Source organism: Silurus meridionalis, chromosome 2 (assembly GCF_014805685.1).
Source record: "Silurus meridionalis isolate SWU-2019-XX chromosome 2, ASM1480568v1, whole genome shotgun sequence".
NCBI classification, from domain to species: Eukaryota; Metazoa; Chordata; class Actinopteri; order Siluriformes; family Siluridae; genus Silurus; species Silurus meridionalis.
Window position 1 is genome coordinate 10287703 of NC_060885.1, and position 19310 is coordinate 10307012.

At 38.3% G+C, this 19310-nt stretch overlaps 1 protein-coding gene across 2 annotated transcripts in view; it reads left to right on the plus strand.

Moving 5' to 3' along the window:
* The window catches only part of galnt2 (UDP-N-acetyl-alpha-D-galactosamine:polypeptide N-acetylgalactosaminyltransferase 2), a 115854-nt gene extending 97772 nt beyond the window's left edge, over positions 1-18082 (plus strand). Inside the window, exons 8-16 of one of the 2 annotated variants that reach the window (XM_046872403.1) lie at positions 2531-2618; positions 5460-5547; positions 8153-8256; positions 12217-12343; positions 14096-14188; positions 14360-14443; positions 14799-14943; positions 15435-15554; positions 15866-18082. In XM_046872403.1, the coding sequence (XP_046728359.1) occupies positions 2531-2618; positions 5460-5547; positions 8153-8256; positions 12217-12343; positions 14096-14188; positions 14360-14443; positions 14799-14943; positions 15435-15554; positions 15866-16021 (1005 nt within the window). In that variant the 3' untranslated portion in view covers positions 16022-18082. The remainder of the gene's footprint in view (positions 1-2530; positions 2619-5459; positions 5548-8152; positions 8257-12216; positions 12344-14095; positions 14189-14359; positions 14444-14798; positions 14944-15434; positions 15555-15865) is intronic. The other variant, XM_046872412.1, reaches the window with a different exon arrangement.
* Positions 18083-19310: the final 1228 nt, after the last annotated feature.

Genomic DNA, 19310 nt, shown 5'->3' on the forward strand with positions numbered 1-19310 from the left:
ATGTTTGATTTGGCACATGTTTTACGCTGGATGCCCTTCCTAACACAACCCTCCCCATTCATCCAGGCTTGGGACTGGCACAAAGAGTGCACTGGCTTGTGCAATCCTAATGTCTGGGTTATCCGATTACTTAAATAAATCGTTGGAATAATCACTAAAATAATCAGCAACAGCTCTACATTAAATCATGTAACAGTGTTACTGCTGCAGTATCTTTCAAGTGATGAATTCATTAGCTATTGCCATCCTCTCGTAATGACTGTTTCGTTTATATTTGCTGTCATTATAGGCTTGTGTTTATCAAAATCATGATTGTGATGTCTTGTAATATGTCTTCAGAGAGACAGTCTCTTCTATTGTGATTCTGTAATCAGAAGCATAAACAATGCTGTCTTTGTGTTACTGTTTACTAACTGCCCATTTTATAGTTCATTAAAACTAAGATTGTGTATGGATTTTTCTTAGAAATGTTGGATTTCTTTTTTTTTTACATTAAGTTGCAAATGTGTAGCCATGGTATGAATAGTTTCTGCTTGGTACACCTGAAAGTCTGGTTTAATTTATACATTCAGGTGCATTAATCCCACTGTTGTAACACACTTTGAAATGATCATTTTTGAACCATGGTTAGATGTGCTGCAAGTTAACATTAAATTCTGCTTTTAAAGGAAATTATATTTTAGTATTTACAGTGAAGAAATAATTTGTCATTTGTTTAAATGGTAGGATTTGGATACATATACATTAACATTACAAAAGTCCAACAACTTAACCACTAAGCCACCAGGTCGGTAGGTAGGTTGGTAGGTCGGTAGGTAGATGGATGGATGGATGGATGGATGGATAAATAGATACCTACTTATTTACACATGCATACATACATGCATATACATACTGTACATACATCATACATACTGTACATAGATACATACTTAGTTACATACTGTACATACATACATACATCCATACATACATACATGCATTCTGTATGTACATGCATATATACATGCATGTATACATACATATGTACTTAGTTACTTAGATACTGTACATACATACTTACATACTGTAAATACATACCTACTTATACATGCATACATAGATACATACATGCATGTATACATACATACATAGTTACTTACTGTATGTACATACATAATTACTTACTTATTTACATACATACATACATGCTTACTTACACACTTAAATACATACATGCATAAATACCTACAGGCAGGCACACACACATTCCCACCAGACGTGGCTCTTCCCCAATCTGTTATCATAAAGTTGGAGGCACACAATTGTATAGGTAGGATTACATTTTCCCTTAAACTGAACCAGGCCTCCTCACCCAACACCAGTACCTGCCTTCACTAACACTCTTGTGGCTCAATGAGCACAAATCTCCACAAGTACACTCTAAAATCTAGTGGAAGAGTAGAGGTTATTTGAACAGCAAATGGGGACTACATTTGGAATGGGATGTTTAAAAAACACTATGAGTTTTATGGTTAGATGTCCACAAACTTTTATCCATGTAGTGTAGATGGATAGATTGATCACTTTACACATCCAAAAAGGAATCCATGTAGCATTCTAAATGAAACAGAGCAAAAAGAATAAATATATAGGTACATAATAAAGAACTAGATATAGAATCAGGGGTGTGATGTAGTAGTGCAGTGGGGGATAAATATTCCCAATTCAGCAGCAGGTTTGAGGTGAGTTAAATTTGCGAAGCAGTGCATACATTATCAGTAAACTGGGGGAAAATGCTTGGTCATGTCAGGGTTTTTTTTTTCTCTAATTGTAGCCTCAGTGAAAGGACTCCCTGTTCCACTGAGCTCTCCTCATGCAAGCAAATGAAGAATATAATAAAAGTGCTGTGTGGTTTATTATTTATTACTGGACTTTTTGCTGACTGCTGCTATGACAGAAATGGCAGCGTTTGTCAGAAGCTACGCAAATACTGGAGGATCTGTTTGTGTTCCCAGCTGTGCTATTGCCTCACAAATTTAAGAGCAAATCCAGGCAAGAACTTCAAGTCACAATGAATCTGCTGTAAATTCTTCAAGCTGACAAGAATTGCTTTTCCGTCATTTGTAAGTGACATTGTCAGTACTGGAGCTTTCAGTTTTATCCAAATTAGACTGGTACAAGTCAAAACACACATTACGAGCAGGCTATTTTCAGCTGAAACTCATGCTAGTACTAGAGATATGATGTGATTTTACACTACTGTAAATATATTAACATGCTATACTTTTCCGATTGTGGTCAGGATGTATAATTTTCCAACTCGTTTCAGGGGGAGATGCAGTCATTGATTTCTAAATGTTGATATAAATGATATATTCAAAAACATAAACATAAAACTAAACATTTTAATTTTACTTGCACTAAAGTTTATTTTTGAATGAATTATTAAACTGTTCAGATCCTGGTCTTTATACAAAGTCACATAGAAGGAAATAAATTTTCATTTACTCTACTGTCCTCTGCTCTTGTCGTCTTATGTCGTTTGCAGGACAAGACACGTGTCGTCTCACCCATCATAGATGTCATCAACATGGACAACTTTCAGTACGTGGGAGCGTCTGCGGACCTCAAAGGAGGTAAACTTCTAGAACTTTGTCAGACTGAGATACAATTTGAAGTTGCAGTCTAGAAATTAAAACTCTGGACATCCCAAATTGGAGGGTGTATAGAATTAAGTATGGGTTGCAGATCGGGACATTGCAAACATTTTGACATCTGGAGTCAAGTCAAGAGGCTTTTGTTGTCATTTCTACTATACACAGTACACAGTAAAAACAAGACGACGTTCCTCCAGAACCCTGGTGCTACACTAAACAACATAGAGCTACAACACAATACAAAGCTACATAAAGTGCATCGAGTGCAAACAGTGCAGACAGACAGACAGACAGACAGACAGACAGACAGACAGACAGACAGACAGACAATACAACACACATAACACAAGGTAGCGACCAGTAAACCTACTGTATACTTTGAATATACAGTATTGTGCAAAGATGACTATAAAGACTATAACTGAGAGTATATGTAAACAAACATAATGCAGTGCAAAAACAGCAGTAGCAGCAGTTAAGAGGTGCAAAAACAACATGTAAACAGTATTATATGTTTACCGTATTTTTCGGACTATAAGCCGCTACTTTTTTCCCACGTTTTGAACCCCGCGGCTTAACCTTTTAAGCGGCTAATTTATTAATTTTTTTAGATACAAGCCGTTGTAACGCGTTGAGTCTGGGTGAAGGGAGAGCTCGCTAACTCCAGCAACAGAAATCATATAAGCACAGACAGGTTTCCAAAACTCATGCTTTTTTATTTTTCTTGGCAACAGTGTTAAGGGTTAGACAAAGAAACCTAGAAATCAGCATCAGACAATAATAAGGATATAATCCTCAGTCTTACACACACGCAGTAATACCGGAAGAATGCAGTGGCAGGCTATTCCCAAAATACCGCTCTGCTCTTAAAGGAAGCGCAACATATTTCACCCGTTACACCGTGTGTAACGTGTCTTTCGTTAAAGCCTGTGTAAAGTTCATTAGTGTAGACACCTGCAGCTTATAGACATATATACATATATGGGTGCGCTTTATAGTCCGGAAATTACGGTAAGTAGAAATAATAAATAAATAAATTGTGGTGGAGTGGATTGAGATGAGTAATGAGTGAGTGTTGAGTTCAGGTTGTACAGTTTCAGTAACACACAGTTGAGTGTGTGTGTGTGTGTGTGTGTGTGTGTGTGTGTGTGTGTGTGTGTGTGTGTGTGTGTGTGTGTGTGTGTGAGTGTGTGTGAGTTCCAGTTTAGTTGTGTGTGTTGAGGAGCCTGATGGTTTGCGGGGAAGCTGTTACACAGAGTTTGACTACTGACTGAATCGATTAGTCTTTTCATTGTTTAATGTTCATTTCGTGAAATTGTGATATATAAGGAACTGGCTGGTTTTTGCCGGTCGATTTTATATTGTCTGATTATTTATCTATTTGTTTGTTTCTCTCCATAAAATTGGAATTGTTTGTTGAGATTTACGTTCTTTTTATTCGTGAACGTAAAAAGACAACAAAAGAACCTCGACAATGAAGCTGTAGCAGTGTCTGACATTTCTGATTAAACCTTTTAAAGCAAAATGTTTCAATTATGCCAATGTCAAGGAAAAGCCACAAATCTCACAAAAATCACAACAGCAAAGCACAAACAAGAATTGCTGATAGATATTAAAACTATAACTTCAAGCTGACTTATGTTTCTGTTTGCATGACCCCATCCTGGTTTACAGTAATTGATGTTAGCAAAATGTAGTCATTTCTGTGAAAACCTGATCTTTACAACACACATTAAAATATAAATAATAAAAGCATTAACACATTCTTTTCGAGAACCATATTTACAGTTTTTTTTTTAAGCTGAGGTGTTGGTGTTCTGGACGGAAAAAGACTTTCCTTTTGTTTAGGTTTTTTTTTTTTGTCTGTTCTTGTTTTCTGCTTTTCTTTTCTTTGTGCAGTCTAAAAAAAAGCTAGAAATAGGATACAGAAGCTTTGAGACCTACAAGATGAAGACATTCCACTGCTCATGTATATATAATATCGATATTCTCCTGCATGGCTTATTCTTTCTTCTTCTCATTCTTTTTTTTTTTGTTTGTTTATTGATTAGGCTGCGTTTTTTATTTTATTATTTTTTTATTTTGGCTTCCTCGCAGTACTCTCACAGTGCACAAGGCCTCGGGGAGGAGAGGTGCGCAGCAACTAAAATTAAATTCCCTTTATCTTGCACAAGAGTAAATGCCCTGGAAGATTTGGAATACATCGCTCCACTTTGTTTCCCTCGCTTACATTTTTTTTTTTTTTCCTCCTTCTCTTCTTCAGTACTGTCTGAGACTGTGAGGAGCAGAGTGTGGCTGTTAGATGTATCAGGAAGCTTGTGGGAAGTTTGGAGTGCTGAGAGTGCACTCTGTTCAGCTCTTACACTCGTGTGTAATTGGACTTTTCACACAGCATGAAGCAGGGAGTTGATCCTCTTTGTGTGTAATGAGTGGTGGTCTTTATATTTTATTTATTATTATTTCATTTTTTTTACTAATTTACATGGAATTGGGTAACATTTGAGAGAGCATGATTTTATTCGTATTTATTGTTCATCCATTATGTTTTGATTTTCAGCTTTAACACATTCTCTCTTAAAGGTCTTGAGAGAAAACCATGTCTCATGCTGCACAGACTCAGTGATTGATTATTAGATGCAGAAAGCAGTCTGTATAAACACAAAGCTCCTTGAATGTCCTATAGATGATTGTGCGTGCTTCTGATTTTAATGTTGCCATTTCATTTAAAAGAGATCTTTACTATCTGTCAATTCAGAACCCACAGCTCTGTGCTTTATTGTACTGTGTCATATCACAATCTTTATTATTTTCCCCCTAAAGGTTTTGACTGGAATCTGGTGTTTAAGTGGGACTACATGACACTGGAGCAGAGACGGGCGAGGCAGGGGAATCCCATCGCTCCAATCAAGTACGTAGCTCCATTTTTTTTTTCCCCTGTTAGTAATGTTTCGGTCCAATGAATTCATTAGTGTTTTGTTTGTTTTACTTCACTTTCCTGTTTGTCATGCTCAAAGATAAAAAGGGAACTTGTTTACTTGTCTTCGCCACACCTCTTGTTTTACGCTGAATATACATGTTGAATGTGATGTGGTACTTGCATGATTAAAATGAGAACTGCTCCATAGAGTTCCACACACATTAAAAAGTTACATTTGATGCATTACACAAGTCTTCACCTGGAACTGATCCCTAAGATGTTGTTTTTTTTTTACAAATCATAGAGTCGAGTCCGACTGTGCATTTAATTTCTGCACAACAATAGTTTGAGGCAGTGGTTTAGGACCAGTTCCAGCTCAAGTATCTGGTTAAAATTGTTCAGTGGTAGTGAGAAAGCAATTCAATTCCCAAATCAGCACAACAGCAGGACGTGAACACAGCATGAAGTGCGTCATTGATTGTGATCAGCACACCTCATATTTTACTCGAAGGCGAACAACTGATTAAACAGGGGGAATCAGGTGTGGCTTCTGTTTGATTAGAAAGAAATTATTTACCCACACCGGCCCCCTGTGTGAAGACTGGACACTCTTGGACTGCCACCCTCATAACCAGACTGTTTTGTGGTTTTGCTCCCTTGGACCTTTGAACACAGTGGAATTCGAAATTGCGATTGCTTTAGTTTTTTTTATTACATTTTTTTTTCACTGTGGAGCTGCGTGCCATGTGTTCTGGATGTTTGAATGGAAAAACAGAAAGAGAAAATAAATGCTTGATGTTGGATGATACACACATTTGAAATGAGTTATTTACATAATTGTCTATTCGTGAATTTGGCACCAGCTCAGCATTCACACAGGTTTATTTAGATTTACTGAAATCTGCTGAATGTATCATTTCAATAAGGTGTGACAAAAATATGTTGCGTTAAATTATAAATGTGTGTAAAAAAGCAGCGTAGGGAGGTGGTAACTCGGTGGATAAAGCTCTGGGTTACTGTTTGGAAGGTTGGGGGGTTCGAGCCCCAGTATCGGCATGGTGTCACTGTTGGGCCCCTGGAGCAGGGATCTTAACTCTCTGTGCTCCAGGGGCGATGTATCGCTGGGATATGCAAAGAAATAATTTTACTGTGCTGTAATGATGATGCTACAGCTAAGGTGCAGCTCTACACTGCCTGTTGATAAATTTACAGTTTAAAGGGAAGTTTTTGAAAGCATTTCTTTTTTGGAGATTTTGTTTACTCCTCTTGCTCACGATTGCATGTTGTTGGCCTGTGGAAAAAGTTAGTGGCATGAATATAAGACATCACGATCATGAGGGCGAACAATCATTGTAGGATCATTGTAAGAATTGTAGGATGAGTGCAGACAAGCTTTATGGTTACAGCAACAGTTCTATAATCTCTGTCTATAGTATCCATGCCAGACTGTAAAGCTCCAGCATCCTCCCAGTGATAAAGTCCGATAAAGATGATCCGAGACTGACATCATCTTCCTCATTTGATCCAGTCATCCACCGAGTTTCTCTCCGAAAAGACTGGCGTCACGATTTATTTCGCGCATCAGAGTGACGTTTGTTTGCTAATGCAAAACACATCAGTAATCCAGTAGCATTCCAATGTTTTAGGCCTGGTGTTGCGCCAGTAGCCAGTTTCAGATTGATTCTTTCACATTAAAGACGCATGAGCCGAGTGGTATTCTGATATACAACACTGTTTGCGACTTTCTCCAGTCACGTTTTGCACATGTTCGTGTTCACGGACCGGACTGGAAATTAAGCCAAAGCTGAGCTGATACCAGGCCAGTGTTAGAGGCTGACGTTGGCATCAGAGTTTAGTATTTGATCAGAAACAGGGTTGAAGTTTCATATTGGTTTGGCGAATCCCTCATGATGCTGTGTTGAAACTTTGTTCGACAGCTTCTCATAAATCAAGCCTTTTCTGGATTCCATTGGCATTTTCTACAACAAGGGAATAGTACTATTCTGCATTGCGTTTTTTTGTTCTCCGCATTTTAGTATGACATCCATGAATACAACCTTCATCAACTGTTTTTTTCTTTTTCTTTTACCCCGCTATGTGTTACATATGTATAAGAAAATGTGTGTATATGTATAGTTGTGTGTGTGTGTGTGTGTGTGTGTGTATATGTAGGTATGTATGTGTGTGTGTGTGTGTATATATATATATATATATATATATATATATATATATATATATATATATATATATATATATATATATATATATATATATATATATATGTATATATATATATATATATATATATATATATATATATATATATATATATATATATATATATATATATATATATATATATATGTATATATATATATATATATATATATATATATATATATATATATATATATGTATATGTATATATATATATATATATATATATATATATATATATATATATATATATATATATATATATATATATATATATATATATATATATGTGTGTGTGTATATGTGTGTGTATGTACATTTGTGTATATATGTATTATATAAAGTGGTGTAAGACTGTATTATAACTCTCTTACATCAGGACTCCGATGATCGCTGGTGGCCTCTTCGTCATGGACAAAAGCTACTTTGAAGAACTCGGAAAATATGACATGATGATGGACGTGTGGGGTGGCGAAAATCTTGGTGAGACACAAAAGCAACATTTTACTCATATGCAACGTTTAACTTTATTATGTACACCGATGCAACACAGGAGACGTAGCACTGACCCACACGGCACACATCAGTGCAATACTCAGGGGTCAGGAAATCCAAATGAAGCACGTAGGATCTGTGAGTTTTTGGCAGACAAATATCAACAATGCTACTAAGGTTGTGTCCGCAACACAAGCGTGAGAAATTGAGCATGCACATTCGCATTCCCTGTTCATTCACACACAGACAGTAACACTGTTGCTTTTCTTCTTGTGCTGCTGTGTCAAAGATTTGCCTCAACGTTAAACACTGTAACTAAAGGCTCTGAGGTAAGCACACTTTTAGGGAGCGCATCACATCTGAGGGGAAATAAAATAAACATTACTCATTGCTCCAAACAGCGAGCCGCTTTCAGCTGAGGCGGTTGTGGAAATGTCACAAGAATCCGGCAAATGATGCACCCGAAGCAGACTGGAAGGAAATAAAAATGTTGCAGATGTAGCAGTTAGGAGTTGCAGCAGTGTCCTGTTCAGCATTCCAAGCATGTGTGTTCCGATTGAAATGCTGCTTTTTCATTGCTAATGTTTCATATCCGGTGCCTTGCGAAATTATTCAGACCCCTGACCAATACGTATGATACAAATGAATTGTCATCCTGTTATATACACTATATTGCCAAAAGTTTGTGGACACCTGGTCATAAGTATGGTATGTGCCTTTTAAGCATCACATTCCAAATTTAGTCCCAATTTGCTCTCCACTAGATTTTAAAGTGTGTTTGTAGACATTTGTGTTCATCAGCCACAAGGGTGTTTATAAAGTCAGGAACTCATGTAGGTGAGGCAATGAGGCCTAGGGTGCATTCAGTGTTCCAATTTATCCCAGAGGTGTTCACTAGGGTTGAGGTCAGAGATCTATAGCAGGACAATCATGGTCTTTCTCTCCAAACCATGCAAAGCATATCTTTATGGAGCTCACTTTGGGCACTGTCATGCTGGAACAGGTTTGGGTTTCTAATTTCAAGTGAACGCAATTTTTTTTTATGGCGCATCCAAAGACAATTGTGTGCCTCCAGCTTTGTAGTAACAGTTTGGAGAAGAATGGCATATGACAGGAAAGATCATGTGTCCCAATGCTTTTGTCCATATAGTGAATTTTATTTTAAAATGCTGTGCCCCAAATCAGTTATTGTAAGGTGACATTGGATTTTTGTCAGGGAATATTTATATATACACAGAATCTCACAAAAGTGAGTGCACCCCTCACATTTCAGCAACCATTTTATTTTATCTTCTCGAAAGTCACTACTATAGAATTGAAACTCGGATATACTTTGTATACCCGAACAGATTTACTGTCCTCTAAAAATTACTCAACATACAGCAGTTTTTATAATAATTATTGTATAATTATTGTAAATAACTGGCTACAAATGTAAGTACACCCATAGTGATCATGTCAAAATCTGTGTCCGAAGTGTGAGCACCTTTGTTATTTGACTTGTTGCAGTGTGAGCGTATGTTCTGAGCACTGACAAGTTGACCTTCCACTTCTGCAAACTCTAAAGCAATGCTACAGCACTCATGCGTCTGTTTTTGGAAGCCAGATTCTGCACCTGACACACAGCATGAGGACTCAACTTCTTTGATGGACCCTTGTGAGGTCTGTTCCTGAGTGGAACCCGTCTTGGAAAACCTCTGTATGACCCTGTTCACAGTACTGTAACTCAGTTTCAGGGTGTTACTGATCTTATAGCCTCGGCCATCTTTGTGGAGAGCAACAAATATAATTCTTAAATCCTCAGAGAATCTTTGCCATGAGGTGTCATGTTGAACATCCAGTGGTCAGTATGAGAGAAGTAAAATATGGTGCTTTGAGTTCAATTCTCTCATACTGACCACTGGATGTTCAACATGGCACCTCATATATATACACTGAACAAAATTGTTTTTGCCACATTTTTCATGAGCTGAACTCTATTTCTCTCAAATATTGTTCACAAATCTGTCTAAATCTGTGTTAGTGAGCGCTTCTCCTTTGCTGAGATAATCCATCCACCTCACAGGTGTGCCATGTGCAGTTTTACTGTATTAGGGGTCCGAAACCAGTCAGTATCTGGTGTGACCAACATTTGCCTAACGCAGTGCAACACATCTCCTTCGCATTGATCAGGTTGTTCATTGTGGTCTGTGGAATGTTGGTCCACTCCTCTTCAATGGCTGTGCGACGTTGCTGGATATTAGCAGGAATTGGAACACGCTGTTGTATACGCCGATCCAGAGCATCCCAAACATGCACGATGGCCATGCAAGAACTGGGATATTTTCAGTTTAATCACTCAAGTCGGTTACGATGACAAATTGTTGTCAGGTTGAGACCCCGATGAGGACGACGAGCATGCAGATGAGCTTCCCTAAGATGCTTTCTGACAGTCTGAGCAGAAATTCTTTGGTTATGCCTTTGGAGACAGCTTATGGTAGAGAAATTAACATTGAATTTACAGACAACAGCTCTGGTGGACATTCCTGCGTCAGCATACCAATTGCACGCTCCCTCAAAACTTGACATTGTGGCCAGCCTAAAGCACACCTGTGCAATAATCATGCTGTCTAATCAGCATCTTGATCTGCCATACCTGTGAGGTGGATGGATTCTCTCGGCAGAGGAGACGTGCTCACTAACACAGATTTAGACAGATTTGTGAACAATATTTGAGAGCAAGAGGTTTTTTGTGTACTTTGAAAAAGTCTTAGATCTTTGAGTTGAGCTCATAAAAAATGGGTGCAAAACACAGGTGTGTGTGTGTGTGTGTGTGTGTGTGTGTGTGTGTGTGTGTGTGTGTGTGTGTGTGTGTGAGATTATTCATCCCCACACAGTAATGTGTGTAATTATTCATCCCCACACAGTAATATTTGATATTCACCTTTTACTGCAGAAAGTCTTTTGGGATATGTTTGTATCAGCTTTGCACACAGTGTTGAAGTGATTTTGTCTCATTTTTCTCGGCAGATATGCTCCAGAAAGTTCAGGTTGGTTGGGGTGATTTTTATGGGCTGCAATTTTCAAATGCTGCCACAGATTCTCAGCGGTATTGAGAAGACTTGGACACTGCAGGATATTGACATTTTTCTGCTTGTGCTTCTCTAATGTTGCTCTGGCCTTGTGTTTGGGAATACTGTCCTGCTGAAAAGTGAATTTCCTCCCAAGCTTCAGGTTTTTAGCAGACTGAAGCTGGTTCTCTTGCAATATTTCCCGATATTTTGCTCCATCCATTCTTTCTGCATTTAGAACAAGAGGCCCGATCCTTGCTGATGTCCCCTCAGCATGATGCTTCTTCACTGTAGGGATGGTGTGTCTTGAGGTATGGGAGGTTTTAGGATTGTGCCAAACAAAAGGCTTTAAGTTTTAGCCTGACAGGAGTCTTATTTGGCCACAAAACCTTTTCCTAACTCACACACTTTCACATCTCAAAATCTTTTTCATACAAGCCAGGGTTTTGCATTGATCTTGACACGGTTGACTGGTGCACCATTACTCCACTCCCAGCCACTGAACTCTATCGTTCCTTCAAAGTGATTGCCGGCTTCTGCGGCTTCTCTCACAAGTCTCCTTGTTTGAGCACTGAGCTTTTACACAATTCTTTGAGAGCAGGTTTTTACCCCCCTAATATGTTTCCCAGCGTAAATCCAATGTCACCTTAAACTACTTGATTTTGAGTTTTGGGCTTTTTAAATGAAATATCAGAGTGTGTAAAATAGTAAAAGAAAATTCAAAACCAGTTACAAAAAAAGGCAAAAGGTATCCTTTTTTTATTTTTATTTTTTTACTGAGGCTATACTTAGGGTTATATTTAGGTGTGGCATGACATGAGTTAAATGTATGAATAATAATGTCAACAGAAGTTTTAACAGATGATATCAAGCCAATCGGGTTTGTTTGCATTTTTAGAAATCTCTTTCCGGGTGTGGCAGTGTGGTGGCAGTCTGGAGATCATTCCCTGCAGTCGAGTCGGACATGTGTTCAGGAAGCAGCATCCCTACACGTTTCCTGGAGGCAGTGGCACCGTGTTCGCCAGGTACTGTAGCTGCCCAACTCGTTGTACGAGCCTTGGTGGAAAAACAAAACAAACCAGAAATTTATAATCATATCTGTATGTACTTGTCGAATATAAAAGGATTCGGGTTGAGGTAAAAGGTACTGTATATGTGTGCAGCATATCCAGGAAACAAAATGGTGCCTAAAATGCAGTGTGGCTCAGGCGACTTGCTCCACCTAGTGGTTGAAAGAGTACATTGTGAGAACCTGTTAGAGACCCAATGTATCACTCAGAAATGTTGTTTTACAGTACTGTATTTGTTTAGGCATTAATGAAGTCCACATATGACACTTTTGAGCACTCCACTATTAATTTTCTGGAAGCCCCACCCCTCTCTGCCACTTTTTTTTGTTTGAAAAACTTTTTTTTTGAAGGCAAATGGACACTGTTTTTGCTTCATTAATACATTAATGTGATATAAAAAAAATTCATAATTAAATGGTGGACTTTGCTAACTTTACATTAGTATTTTATTTACATATTGTAACTTAACTGTGTGTATTAGGGAATCCAGCACACAAAAATAGACAGAAACGGCAGGTTTTTGGATGGAGAAAAAGAAAGACTGCTCTTTTTTCACATGAATTACACCTACAACACATTGTTCTATTTTTTTTTTTTTTTTAAAGTTAGACAGAAATAGTCTAGTCAACCCTGTCAGACTGGGGACATTGTCATGCACGTACATTGTTATATAGTAACCACATGGCGCTTGATGGTATTATAGGACTATACTGTTTATAGTCCTATAATACCATTTTATTAAATGTATGTAAATTATGTAAACACTGTAAATCCTGCACTTGCTGCTATTGCACTCTGGTTAGACCCAAACTGCATTTTGTTGCCTTGTACTTGAACATGTGTAATGACAATAAAGTTGAATCTAATCTAATCTAATCTAATCGAATAAGAGGAAACTAGCACCTGCTCATAAGGCTCACCTGCCCATATAATAATCTTCACTCTTCTGGGAAGGCTTTCAGATTCTCGATTAGCCATTAGTGCATTAGTGAGGTCAGACACTGAGGTCAAATAACGAGTCCTGAAATGCAGTAAATGTTCCAGTTGACCCCAAAGGTGTACATAATTTTGAGAATTAAAACATTCTGATTAATTCTGGAAAACTCCATAAAACCTGCATTGTCAGGTAGCATTTCCAATAAGCTCCAAATTGAAAATCCAGCACTGTCCATCTTTCTTGAAACTGTCTGTGTTCCTCATTCACTTTCCTTTTTGTTTTTGGAAAGAGACATTTTACGTTTTCTTTCGCAGACAAGAAAAAAAACAAACCCAAAACCAGCTCTCCTCTTCTCAAATCTGCCGTACGCTTTTTATAGAATCGTGTTTTTGTTTACATTTACATTCAATATAAAATGGTCATTTTGGTATGAAGCAAATAGAAAAAAATACTTAAACATTTACATTCGCGGCATTTAGCAGACGCCCTTATCCAAAGTGATGTAAAAAGTGCTTTGAGTCTCTAGCAATGAATAAATCTACACTGGTACACAAGATTACAAACTTAATATAAATATAATTGAATTCTACAAGGCAAACTTGGAAAGTGCTAATTCATTTATTTATATTTTTGCGGGCCGGATTATGTTTCAGCTGGAGGGAGTGAGAGGGGGGGGGCCGGATATAACCCTCAGGCCGGCAGTTTGAGACCACTGGTTTGAACTATTTTGTCAGTATTGAGATCTCTGAGATTTCTTGTGCCCCCTGCAGGAACACCAGACGAGCAGCAGAGGTATGGATGGACGATTTCAAGAACTTTTATTATGCCGCTGTCCCTTCTGCACGGAATGTGCCCTACGGCAAGTAGGTGTCTCTGCTAACCATTTACAAAAGTCTATTTCATTCCTTTCACCCGGTACCATTGGGTACTCATGTAATGATACAAGCTCATAACGGTGTACATGTGGGTGTGTATGCTTCTGTTTTCACTTTTATTTCAATAATCTGTTTAAACTGCTCTTTATTCTCTGCCAGTATTCAGAGCAGGTTGGAAATGAAGAAGAGGTTAGGATGCATGCCATTTAAGTGGTACCTGGAGAATGTGTACCCAGAACTCAGGTAAGCCGCATTCAGTATATATTCTGTACACCATAAGAGAAAATTGATGAATGAATGTTTATAGACATTTTTTAACCATCCAGATATATTCTGTACTGTAATTCTGACATGTGCCACCAAAACGGCTCTGAACTTTCACTCTATTAGATCTCTTACTGTGTTGGTATTTCTTACTGATAAATCTAATTTAGATATCTATTTATGGTATACTAGGAATGACTGAATAAATTATTACTATTAGTTACAGTGTATAAAACTTTTTCTGATTTTGTTTTATCCACCTCCATAATCTTCAGGGTAACTTTAGACGTGATTTATTTACATTTTTTCTCTCATTTTATTTTTATATTTAAAGGGTCCCAGACCATCAGGACATTGCATTCGGGGCTCTGCAGCAGGGCGGAAATTGCCTCGACACACTGGGCCACTTAGCCGATGGTTTGGTGGGAGTCTACGAGTGCCACAACGCAGGCGGTAACCAGGTAGCATTCAAATCACAGGTACACAGCTAACCATTTCAGGAGCAGCTGGAGAGCGACGGGTGACGCACACGGTCTACACGGGGGTGTGAAGGAATCCATGGCAATGAAGGGTGGAATGTCACTTAATGCAAACCCACACTGCACTGTCGGTTTGGAAATGACATGTAAAACGCCGGTATCTCTTTCATATGAGCACATTTCTCATCTCCAGATAATGATCAGATGCTTATGCACTGTATGATCAGAAATTGATGCTGTTATTCATGAGGCGCTCTGCGGAAAAGTGCCATATGATAAACCATGAACAATTCTGTTTAATAAAGATTTGTTCCAGCTAAAATACTGTTCAACAGCTTCAGGTTTGAATTCCAAACATTACTGGTGAACTGACAGCCGTAATGTTTTGTCAACAGTGAAGTTCTTTTGAATGTTTAACTCTGTAGATGGCTGTGGTCATGCAGATCCTCTAAATGTCTCATGAAATTCTTTCTCGATTTGAATGTGTTCAGGAATGGGCCTTGACTAAAGACAAGTCGGTGAAGCACATGGATTTGTGTCTGACGGTGGTGGAGCGCATGGCAGGCTCTCAGATCAAACTGCAGGGCTGCAGAGAAAACGACAGCAGACAGGTGAGTGAAACACGGCCGAATCTACTGTATCCTCACTGTGACGTAGAACGGAAGTCCAACGTGTGGTGCGCTAGAATTTTTTAATGAATCCTATATTTTGATTTTAGAGGACAAGAAGTATTTTCTGAACAGTATGTGAATATATATATATATATATATATATATATATATATATTATCTAAGGGGAAGAGCTGAGAGAATTGTATTTAAACTAAAATATAAATGCGTAGTGTCGCATGGGAACACGTGTTGGTATTTCTGTGAGAACGAGCAACTTTTGAACTAATGACGCGTGTGTGTGCGTGTTGCAGAAATGGGAACAGATCGAGAACAACACTAAGCTGCGACACGTGGGTAGTAATCTGTGCCTGGACAGCCGGAGCGCCCGTAACGGAGGCCTGACGGTGGAGGTGTGCAATCCCTCACTCACACAGCAATGGAAGTTCACCCTCAACCTCCAGCCCTAGACCCTAACCCCGAGCCCCTACGTCCTGCGCCGTTTGTGGGTCACAGAGCAGCGTTCGGTCTTCGAGACATCGCCGCCCAGCTGCAGTGGATCTGCTTGCCCCTAACCCCCCACCCCCGCCCAGGGCTAGGGGGCCGAACAGACATAAAAAAAAAAAAAACATTAAAACTCTTTTTTTTTTTTTCATCCAACTATATACCTCACCTTTTTATTTTAAGTCCAGCTCCTTGATTAAAATGCATAGGCTTTGAGGTATTTTATTTTCTTCCTATTTCTGATGCCAGCCAAATGGATTACATATTTTTTTTTGCCCTTCTTTCTTTCTGACTTTCGTTCTTCTTTTCATTTTTCTTGTTCTAAGGAATTTTTTTAATTAATCAAAGTTTTGTTTCATGTAACCAATCATGTTGAATGTAAGTGACGCTCCATGAGAGGCTCCTTTTGGGATTGGAGGGGGAAAAATTAGGACCTTTCATGTTTCGTTCTGCATTTTTAGCCCAGCACAATGGTGTGTGTGTATGTGTGTGTGTGTGTATATGGAGAGAATCTGCAGGCCTCAGTTGATGTGAACACTGTGTACAGTCTGTTCAACCAACAAACAGAAAATCATTAGAGGCCAGCATTGTCTGTTTCCCCTGCAGCTTCTAACAAATTGTCATTCTATCTATTTTGCATCTGGAACGTGCAATGAAGAAAGATCTGTTTCCTCTTTGAGCCTCGGGAGTGTTTTGGCCGAGAAACAACAGGACGCCGCGTAGTGCTCTGCGCTACCATTCAGTGTCTGATGCCTTTGTCACTAAAGGACAATAAGATGTACTTTAGTTTATTTCCATATTCATCACATTGTCCGATTCTGATTCAAGTCCGAATTTGTAGCTGCATCATAGAATCATTCCATAGACGAGATGATGACTGTACCTTTTTACTGTTTTAGTTTCCGTCGCATTTCTAAAACTTTGTGCATTCTGTTAGGGTCAGCGTTTGGTCACTGTGAGCACACCGAATCCAAGTGGCAGGACCTGATTGCATTTTGATCACGGGCTTCCCAAAACAATAGATAGGAAGTGGATTCAGATGGGGTGATTTGTGTATTGCACATTTGATGTTTTACTTGATTTCTTGGTGTTTTTTTTTTTTATTTTTATGTTTATCCTTCAGTTGTTCAGTGACTTTTAGGTTGATTGCCTTTGACTGTATCCATGCTACTGTAAACAGAAAAGGGTACCTGTGCTGTGCAGCTCTCAGTCAGGGCTGGAAGAAGCTGGACCTCAACTGGACTCGGAGAGAGAAAACCCTTAATGCCGTAGGTGTGTGAGTTTCTCTCTGTTATACATCTCCCCCTCTCCATCATTTTTATGCTTTCTTTCATCACTTAGATCATGATGTTTTTTTATGGTACTTCACACAGGGCTGTGGTTAGTCTGTAGTAATGATACACACAGACTAGTAGAAAGGCTTTGATTATAGACGTTGTGTGTCTGATTAAGCATAACCTTGTAGCGTAATTTATTCTAGATTTAGGACACATAATGATGCGTCTCGGACATACTGTATTCACCGTGTTCACTTTGTTTCCCGAGTATGTGTTTTTATTTTTGACTCTACTACATCACCCTGTACTTGTCCAGCTACAAGGAATCCTTTCAAGTCCTTAGAAGTGAATCTGAGGACACCTAAAATCTATTCAAAGCCTCGTTGGCTTTGAGTTTATCAGTGATCGTCTGGCATGAGACTGATGGAGTCCAGGGTAAAAATCTGACGTGTGTTTTATTCCTTTGTGTCCAGAAAAGAAAAAAAAAAACGGACAGAATGCTGTGCTCTGTGTAGACGGGCTTTTTATTAGATGGCGAATGAAAGTATGCACTTGTCACGTTTCGCTGGTGAAATACAACTGCCTATGATCATTATGCCATCACTATGCCAACATTTGAGCAATTTTGTACGTTCTGGAAAGAAACCTTTATATGATGTCAAAAAAATAAAAAAGATCTAGGGCCAAATTGTGAGAAATCCATTGCTTATGAATCTGAATTGGAATAAATGTTTACATGTGCCAAAGTTATTTTCCTGTTGGATTCCGTTGTCTCGGCGTTCTTCAAAAAAAATACTCAAGCATCGAATGAAATCATGACCCCCATATTTGTTCCCCGATTTTTTTTTTTTTTTTTTAAATACAGTAAGGAGAAATCTTGATGACATTTACAGGCAAGCGAGATGTGCTGGGGGTCACCAGTTGTAAAAGTGTATATGTGTGTATATACAATCTGTATGTCCATGCATGTACATATAAACACGTACAGTTGCAGTTGCTAGTGATTTGGTTTAACTGTACAGCGCTTATCTTTGTCCTTTTTTTGTTTCCTAGATATGGTGAAAGGTTTACTTTGAATGAGGAGATAACTTAAATAAAAGTTTATATATAATCCGTTGTCATGTAATTAAGTGAACGTGTGATTTTGACTTGATTTTCTGCCACATCGGAGTGTTTCAAAGGTTTATCTGTTTTTTATTCGTCCAAAAAAGTGCCACAGACTCGATCACAGAATTCAAACCTCAGGACTAAAAGTACTAAAACTAGCAAAATAATTAATAGTTAAAAAATAAAAAATAAAGCATTAACACATTTGTTTTGAATATTAGTCTCTTACGTACAATTGTGCCTCATATGATTTTCTAAATAGACTTTATTACAAGAGACGGTATTATATTACCTTAAAATATTGAATACCTTTAATCACTAATGTGAGTGTAATGCTACCAAAAGGTTTATCAATACAACCATTAAGAAGCAGGTTTGACTCTACAGATATTTGTGCATTTCCTACTAAAACTTTAAAATAAATCAAGTGTGTAATCAGTGTTTAAATATCTGAATTAGTGCTACTAAAAGTTAGTTTTTCCCCCCAGTACTGCTCTATTCATTACACAGTGACCGTATTCTCAGCCTGTCTTCAGCACTAGATTTGGAATCGTGCATCCTATGACTGAAGCAAATCCTCATACTACTGTGTTAAAGCTTGCAGGTCAGAGCTTCCTCAGCAGCTCATCTCCCCTCCTGCTGGACTTCATTATCATTATTCACACCTTTATTTCACAGTGTCTCTGTCTCTGAAGTGTGTTTGTGCTCCAGCATTTACAGGAAGGATGGACAGAAAGCCAGAGTGGATAAACGTGTTAGACATGTGACTTATGTAATGCAGTATTCTGACTGGGTTACTGTAATGGTAATTATTTGTTCTTGTGGGGTTTTTTCACCTAATATTCACACTTAAATTTTTTAATTATTTATA